The sequence below is a fragment of the Peromyscus eremicus genome, chromosome 8a (assembly GCF_949786415.1).
Source record: "Peromyscus eremicus chromosome 8a, PerEre_H2_v1, whole genome shotgun sequence".
NCBI classification, from domain to species: Eukaryota; Metazoa; Chordata; class Mammalia; order Rodentia; family Cricetidae; genus Peromyscus; species Peromyscus eremicus.
Genome location: NC_081423.1, coordinates 63,313,935 through 63,322,944, shown reverse-complemented (window position 1 = coordinate 63,322,944; position 9,010 = coordinate 63,313,935). Strand labels below are relative to the sequence as shown.

Here is a 9,010-nt window from a genome sequence, read left to right as displayed (position 1 = left end):
CGAATATCCCTGTGTCCAGCAGTAGGAAGAGCAGTAATCTGGCCCAGAACATCTGAGATCCAGCCTCTAATACAGATTCATTGCATAATCCTGAGACAATCCTGGACGGTATCTAGTCCTGGTAAGGACAATTTACACATTTGACACCTTGAGTTATGGGTCACCTAGCTGTGGTCTAGGACTCAAATCCAGCCAGTTTTTGTATGGGTTTTTCAACAGATCACTTTTGCTTTTATAAATAGAGAAAAAGAAATACAAAGACCATGTTGTGACATGTGAAAATTACTCCATATCTAAATTTCAGGGTTCAAAGGTTTATTTTTACAGCCTTGTTGTCCAATTTGGCCCCTAGATGGCCATTCCAAGCAATCCTCACTCCCCAGCCTCTCCAGTAGCTGGGACTACAGGGTCATGTCGCTCCTCAGGGACAAGTTTTTACTGCACATGGCCACACCCATTTACTTAACACATTGAAACACACAATTTAGCACATGCCAAGTGGATATTTATTAGTGGACCTTCCAGAAAAAGCGTGCCAACACCCGCCTTGGACTTCTGCCAGGATCCCTGTACTGGTCATCTCTTTGGCCTCTCTCCTTAGCTCCCTCCTTAAAGTATCTAGGTGGTGGCGCCTGGGTCACAGTATCCTCCCCAAATGCCTGACTCAGCTGGCATTTACTAGGTAGGTAGTCCATTGATGATTTAATGGCTAGAGCTGTAGCTTCGGCTCTGGGGATCATGCACTGAGCTTGGGAGGGAGAGTAGATTTCCCCGTGTCCCTCCACTTCCTCCTCTGTGCAGGACAGATAACGTAGCGCCGTGAGATTAGAAGAGGGAAGCACTTAGCGACGTGTTCATGTGTTTCTACTAATGCCTCCACTTGTTTCCTGAGGAAGCGCCTGGGCCGGCGCAGCACAGACACCACCGGAGGAGTCGCTAGACAAGCAGCGCCACAGGTCCCACTCGCTGTGATCAGGACGCCATTAGAGCGAGCGTCCCTCCCCGTCGCCTGTCAATCAAGCGGCGGGGGGCGGGGCGTGACGGGCAGGGCAGGGCAGGGCAGGGCGGGGCGGGGCGGGGCGGGGCGGGGCGGCGCTTCCGTTGCTCGAGGCCGCGCGGGGCCGCTCGCCGGAGCCCGGCACAGTCGGGAACCCGGCGGGCCGCGCGGCCGGATGAGGGGCGCGATGGAGCCGGAGCCGGAGGTGCTGCTGCAAGAAGCCCGCGAGAACGTGGAGGCGGCGCAGAGCTACCGGCGGGAGCTGGGCCAGCGGCTGCAGGGGCTGCGGGAGGCGCAGAGGCAGGTCGGAGGGCCGCTGCGGGCCTTGGAGGGCGCGGGCCGGAGGGTGGGCGCGCGCGGCGGGGGCACCCCGAGGCTCTGAGCTCCGGGAAGGCGGGACGCCGACCTGTTGGAGACGGGTCATGGTGAGGTGGATGCTGCGGAGGTCTTGAAGGGAAGACAAGTTTGGGGGACCGAGGAAGGGTGCGGGGAGCGCTCCTAAGCCGCCGTGCGGGGCACTTGGTGGGAATAGGGTGGCGTCGGAGGTTGAGCCACGGGAGCAAAATCCGAAGGATCCCAGAGTTGTGACCGAAGAGAGTCGAGAGGAAGAGCATATAGTGAGGGGAAACCTGTGCTAGATAGATACTCAGTTTAGAAAGCCCCAGGGCGGTGACTTAGGGACAGAAAAGGAGGACACGTAGTAGACACGGAGAGGGAAGAAGTAAGGAGAAACCGAGAGGTTGAGCAGCAGTAACATGAATGCCGAATGAATGGGGTTAATACTTGAACATCTCACATGATCGCAGATGCCTTGAAAAATTATTTAGAGTAATCTCTAGATGGGCTAGGACTTTAGGTGAAGGATGTTGAAGGGCAGGAGGAGGAAAACAAGATGTTTCAGGGAGGGCGTACAAAAGTGAAGGGAAGTGGGAAAACAGATTTAAAGAAAGGACTGCTAAACGGAGAAGCTAAATATACTTTCAAGTGGTGCAGTTATCTCTCCACGAGGAAAGGGCCAGCAAAGATACAGGAAAGCCACATGGCTCCTCTCCACTCTCAAACGTATACAGAAAAAGATATAACCCTCTGCCAATGCTAGATAAGGCAGATAATCCTCAGGTTGCTATTAAGTGCTTAGTTAATGCTTTTTGAGTAAATGGAATTCCATTAGAATTTCTCTAGGCCTAATTTGCTGCAAATGCGTATCGTCACACTGGTAACTCCCATGCTGCTGTGTAGAACCTGAAAATGGTGAAATAGTGTGCTAACAGTGTCTTTGAATGTCGTCATCTAAGAATTCTCCATACGCTTTGGGGTTTATGTATTTTTGAATCTCTGTAGAGCTGGTGTAGGCCAGGCATCATTATTTTAGCCAAAAACTGGGATCAGGATCTGGATATGACATATGATTAAGCCTGATTTGGTGAACACTTTCAAGGTCTTCCAGTGCACACATCTGGATTTTCTTTTGAAAGCATCTGCATTATTCCTTCTACTATTTTGAAATGAAATGTTCAAAATCTAGGGCTTTCATTAAAAAAAGTTTAAATTACCTCTTTTTATGTAATATTGCTTAGTCTGAGAATCTCATGCGGACAGTGTATTTTTATCATATCCACCTCCCACTCTGCCCCCTCTAACTTTAATTAATTAATTAATTAATTAATTTTTGTTTTTGTTTTGAGACAGGGTTTCTCTGTGTAGCCCTGGCTGCCCTGTAACTTGTCCTGTAGACCAAGCTGGCCTCGAATTTGGAAATCCACCTGCCTCTGCCTCCTAAGTGCTAGGATTGAAGGCAGGGGCTGCCATCACCCTGTTTGTTGTCTTTTTATTGTTGTTGTTGTTGTTATAAATACAGCTCTTACTAAGTAGCCAAGGCTGTCCTAGGACTCATTATGTAGCCCAGGCTGACAGCAAACTGGAAATCCTCCTGCCTCAGACTCTGGAGTACTGAGATAACAGGCGTGTTCCACCACTCTTGGCTAAAGTACCCCTTAATAAATGACTAACGTTTGAGCCAGTTCAAATATCTCATACATGAGCATGGCTGTTGTTTAACTGCCCCAGCAATTATGAAGCATTAGGGTTGGCACTAGAAGAATGAAGTAAGCACCCGGGCATAGTACTTACTAATTTCTTGTGAGTGTGGAGTGTTTTTTAGTGTGATCTGCACCCTAGATAGTTAAACATCTCAGTTTCTAAACCTAGGTGTGTGGATGTGGCTCAGTGATAGAACACTTGTCTAATAGATCCACAGTACTGAAAAAAATCTAAACCTATGTTCTCTCATTTTACATTTATTTATTATTTATTTTCCATTGTGTTGGGCATGGAGCCCAGGGCTTTAGGCATGCTGGAAAACTGCTCTACCTCTTGAGCAGTTACATTTCGAATCCAGTAATTTAAATACAGAACATATTCCTATAATTAGTGTGGTTTAGTATGGGTTTCGTTTTGTTTTTGAAAGGCACTGTCTCATGCTTGACACATAAAACAGTAAGAGCACATCCATCACAGTTTGGATTTCTGGTGACATCACATTCTGACGACACCAAGTTCTAGTGTAGTGTCAGTCTCCTTTATCAACTGGAGCGTGTTTGTTCCAGTTGTGAGTTACCACAGCTGCTTCTTACTCACTGTGCTTGGTCCTCGGATTTGTCGAAGTCGGCTTCTGTCAGGTTAAGTTTTAAGAAAGTTCTATGTTAAGCCGGGCGGTGGTGGCGCACGCCTTTAATCCCAGCACTCGGGAGGCAGAGCCAGGCGGATCTCTGTGAGTTCGAGGCCAGCCTGGACTACCAAGTGAGTCCCAGGAAAAGGCGCAAAGCTACACAGAGAAACCCTGTCTCGAAAAAACCAAAAAAAAAAAAAAAAAAAAAAAACAAAGAAAGTTCTATGTTACAAAAATATTATCAAGATAAACAGGTGCCTTTGTTTGGTGGTTAGAATATTTATAGAGTTCCAGTCATTTTCAGATTAATTATATCAAATACGATTTTTGAGGAAAAAATGTTTGTTTTAGGAAGGATGAGAAGAGCGGAGAAGAAGGGATCCTGGACTGGGTATATTTTTTATTTGCTTTTGACTTTTTGTTGTTGTTGTTTTTTCTTTTCTTTTCTTCTTCTTTTTTTTTTTTTTTTTGAGACAAGGTTTCTCTGTGTAGCATATTTTAAATCCCAGCCTGTGGGAGGCAGAGGCAGGCAGATCCCGGAGCCTGGTCTACAGAGTGAGGTCCAGAACGGCCAGTGCTACACAGAGAAACTCATGTCTCAGAAAAGCCAAAAAAAAAAAAAAAAAAAAAAAAAAGAATATATTTTCAGGGTTCATCTGTGTGGTAGCATTTTTTAGTACTTAAGCCCTTTTATGGCTAAATAATATTTGTGATATGAGTACATCTTGTGTTATTTATTCATTCACCTGTTGGTAGACAATGGGGTTTATTCTACTTTTTGACAATTATGAATATCTGTACAGTTTTTTGTGTGGACATGTTTTCAATTTTTTTTTTTAGAACATACCTACCAATTACTAGATCACATGGTACCTTTTTCATTTAAGATTTGTTTAACTGTTTCATAAATTCTTGGCATACATTTTATTTTTTCTTTGGTTTCTTAACATTTAAAATTTTCTCATAATTTTTGTCGATTGTTAAGAAATGGCATATATGAAAGTCTGGGGGAAGAAGGATAAAAATCTTTTAAATTGTTCTGTCAAAAACATGTAGCAGTTTCTCCTCTGTGGTTAAGTTTAGGCCCTACCCTCTGTTTTTAGAGAAAAGGAAGTTCTGTGTAGGAATGCTAGGGTTGTCTCTCACTTACTGTTTTGGTTTTTGTTTGTTTGCTCTTTTGAGACAAATTCTCATGTTTCTAGGCTGACTTTGAACATGCTTTTTAGCTGAAGATTATCTTAACTCCTGCCTCCACCTCTGAAGTGCCACCACTACAGACCAGCCTGCCACCCAGCTAATCTTACTGCTTAAGTAAGTTACAAACTAGAGATACATTTGGTTGTCAGGAAAGCGGATGATGTTCACAGCAGCCTATTCTGATGTGGAAATCATTAAGAATAGTTCTCTACACCTCCCTGGAATCCTTGGTACTAAGGAGTGAATACCAGAGAAATGGAACCCCACTCCCTGTAAGTGCTCACTTGTTCATTCACTCAGTAAATATTTATTGTGTATCAGAAATAACTTCTAAGTCCTGTATACTGAGGTCAGAGAAATAAACCTTCATGAGTTTATTCCCGTCTCTGGTGCCTGATAAGTAGGTTATCACCCCTAAAAACAAAATAAACAAGAGGAGCCTGTGTCGTTGTGTGTTCATTTTAGGACTTGACTCCCACTGTATTTTTCATCACTTGTGCTATTTCTAGAACAGTATCGTTTCTGCGTGTAAGTAGAGATCAAAGATCAAGGATGCCAGCCATCCACCCAAGCCTGACAGCATAGTACCTTGAGGACAGTGCGATAGTCTTAGGCCTAACACTTGAGTTTTGCAGATTCAGAAACTCACTGATGGGGAGGGAGGGTCAGTGTGAGATACCAGAAAGCGCCTACAGTGAGAAGTGCCAGTGTTTTAGTTCTGTGTGTGGTTACCTCATACCCTCTAAAATGACGTATCTTGCCTTTCCTGTGTCTTTAGTAGGGTGATTTCTTCAGCCTCCAGGCATTAACAAGGCTTTGTTCCCTCAGAGTAGTATATGCTGAGATCCTAATAGAGGTACTGTTTGGTGAAGGCTCTACCCAACTCTGGCTAGTAGTGACCCCTGAGTACTTGCTATTTTAACTGTGGTCCATGGCTTGCAGTAGCGACTTCATCTTGAAAAGAATACAGAACCTTAGGCTTCAGACCAGACCCATTGAATCCCTAGGTGGGATAAGAGAGCACATTAAATGGTTGGAGAGATAGTTTAGTGATTTAGAGTGTATCCTGCTCTTGCAGAGGACCTAGGTTCTGTTCCCAGCATCCATGTCAAGTGTCTTAAACCACTTGTAACTCTAGCTCCAGGGGATGCAATGGCCTTGGCCTTCACAGAGCCTACATTCATTCCGTAGTACCTGCACTCACATACACATACCTACTACATACATACATATATATATATATATATATATATATATATATATATATATATAAAATAAAGTAAGATGAAAGAAATTTTTTAAAAAAGAGTACATATTAAAGACTGGGGCACATGTACTCAGAGTACGTTACCATTTCAGTAGACCTTCATTGATTTCTAGGGTTTAAACTGGATTTTCCTAAGTTGCTGTGTTTTTTCTCCAAGATTAAAGTGTTGTTTAGGGCATGGTGGTGCATTTTGGAAATCCTAGCACTTAGGCTAGAGGAGGAGGATAGAAAGTTCTACCCTAGCCTGAGGGACTTAGTGAGACCCTGTCTCAAAATAGTATTTGAAATATCACACATTTGTATGTTAGATAATTATGCAAAAAATGCAAGGGAATAACTGATGATCTTACTTTAATTTCTTTCTTTTTGAGACAGAGTCTTTCTGTATTGCTCTGGCTGTTCTGGAATTCACAATGTAGACCAGGCTAGGCTGGCCTTGAACTCACAGAGATACTCCTGCCTTTGCAACCCCTTCTGGGACTAAGGGCTTACATCAACATGTCCAGATGAATAATTGATGATCTTAAGCCAATGCTTAATTAGCTTGTCTTTTTGTAACAGTATAGCCCTCAGGGAGGCTTTGAACTCCTGCTGTCCATTCTCCTACATCTGCCTCCTGAATAGTTTGTATTATTAATCCATGCCACCACTTTGGCTAGCATTTTTAATATCTATAATGTGGCCAGTCAGTGAATAAGTTTATATATACTGTGTTTTTATTTATAACTTGCTTTTATGTTTTTTTTTTTCCTTTGGTTGGTTGGTCATTGAAGTATGGTCTCATGTGTCTCTGATGGGCCTAGAATCCAGTGTGTAGCCCAGGCTGGCCTCAGCTCTGTCACCACCGTGTCGAGAGTGCTGGGACAACAGGCAGTGTCACAGGTACCCTGCTTGCTTTTGTTTTGAGGCCGTGTCTCTGCCGAGTTGTGCTCCTGGCTCGGAAGAGCCTCGTAGTAACTGTGTCTCACACAGTATTGTGCTTAGCTCAGTTTTGTTGTTTAGAGAGTTGATTTTAGACTACTTTTTGACGATTTAACCAGTATCCTTGTTGTATTTTTTTCTTTGTAAGACCAGGTTCTGTATAGATCTTTATTTCCACAGGAGTTGAAAACACACAACAAACTAAAGACTCATGAAGAAAAACATAGGTTATTTCAGAAAACCAAGACAGGAAGTCTTAGTAGCTCAGTGAAGGAAAGAAAGCTATTATTGCTGCTTTTATCTCTCACTTCCCCTTCTGTTACCATTTTGAAAACAGTATAGGAGTCTGTTTAGATGTAATGTGGTGCAGCAGTAATACTGTTATCGTATCCTAAGAAAACATTAAATCTAGATCCAGGGAAAGCTAAGAACAGATAGTCATTTGAAAATAAGCCATAATTACAGTTGTAGACAGCCTAGTTAACATTTTGATATATCTGTCAATGCATATTCTACAGAGGTGAGAAACTGCTCTGTATGTAGCTGTATCTAATGTTTTTCTTTTGGCTAGCAGTGTAAGCTTTTATTAAGAATATTTTCTCGCCGGGCGGTGGTGGCGCACGCCTTTAGTCCCAGCACTCGGGAGGCAGAGCCAGGCGGATCTCAGTGAGTTCGAGGCTAGCCTGGTCTCCAAAGCGAGTTCCAGGAAAGGCGCAAAGCTACACAGAGAAACCCTGTCTCGAAAAACCAAAAAAAAAAAAAAAAAAAAAAAAAAGAATATTTTCTCAAAAAACCAACAACAACAAAAAAAGGTTACTGGATGTGATAGCACACACCTTTAATTCCAGTACTCAAGAGGCAGGTGGATCTCTGTGAGTTCTGAGACAGCCAGAGCTGTTATACAGAGAAACCCTGCCCAAAAAAAAAAAAAAAAAAAAAATCTAGGTTTGGGATGTAGCGTCGTGGCAGAGTACTTGCCCATCATGTACAAAGTCCTGGGTTTGAGCTCTAGTACCACAATATATAGCTTTCCCATATACTTTTGCATGCAGAGGTAAATAGATAACTATTAAATAAATACTTAGGGAGTTTTTGTTGATTGTAGGATGAAATGTATTGACAAGTATGTCAAAATATAAGCAGAAATCTGCAGGCAAAATTAAGTAGTTGGAATAGAGAGGGAGTGAGCCACATATAACTTGGTGTACAAAAGATACATTTGTACTCAAAATTATATTAATTTTCAATTATGTTTTCACAAATTTTTTTTTTTTTTTTTTTTTTTTTGAGAAAGGGTCTTACTATGTATCACTGCTGTCCTAGACCTCTTTAAGTAGACCAGGTTGGCTTCAGATTCACAAGAGATCGGTCTCCCTCTGCTTCTGCCTCCTGAGTGCTGTGATTAAAGGCATGAGCCACCATGCCTGGCCCCTGACACTTGTTTTTTTGTGGTAGGGTCTCATGTAAACCAGTGTAACATCATACTCACTGTGTATGACCTTGAACTTCTCATCCTCCTATGTCTGCCTTCCAGTGCTGGGATTACAGATGTGCAAGCCTGGTTTTATGCAGCACTGAGGATGGAACTTGGACTTCTAGGCTTTCTATATGCTATGCAAATGCTTTACCAACTGAGATGCATTACCAATTCAAAAATGGTCTTTATTTTATTATTTTATTTTAAGACAGTTATGGTGGCACATGCCTTTAATCCGGGGACTTGGAAAGCAGAGTTGAGGGGATCTCAGTGAGTTCAAGGCTATCCAGGTCTACATAGAGAGTTTAAGGCCAGCCAGGAGGTACCCATGGAGGCCATAACAGGGCATTGGATCCACAGGTGATTGTGACCTGCCTCATGTGAGCTCTGGGAATTGAATGTTGGTCCTCTGCAAGAGCAGCAAGTGTTCTTAATCACTTTGCTATCTCTCCAGCCCACAGCCTTTAAATATGACACTCTGCA

The 9,010-nt window shown here is 43.0% G+C and overlaps 1 protein-coding gene across 2 annotated transcripts in view; it reads left to right on the top strand.

The window, feature by feature from the left end:
• Nucleotides 1-1,105: 1,105 nt before the first annotated feature.
• The window catches only part of Crlf3 (cytokine receptor like factor 3), a 38,350-nt gene continuing 30,445 nt past the window's right edge, over nt 1,106-9,010 (top strand). For both annotated transcript variants that reach the window (XM_059271313.1, XM_059271314.1), the window contains exon 1: nt 1,106-1,301. In XM_059271313.1, coding sequence (XP_059127296.1) covers nt 1,173-1,301 — 129 coding nt within the window. In that variant the 5' untranslated portion in view covers nt 1,106-1,172. The remainder of the gene's footprint in view (nt 1,302-9,010) is intronic.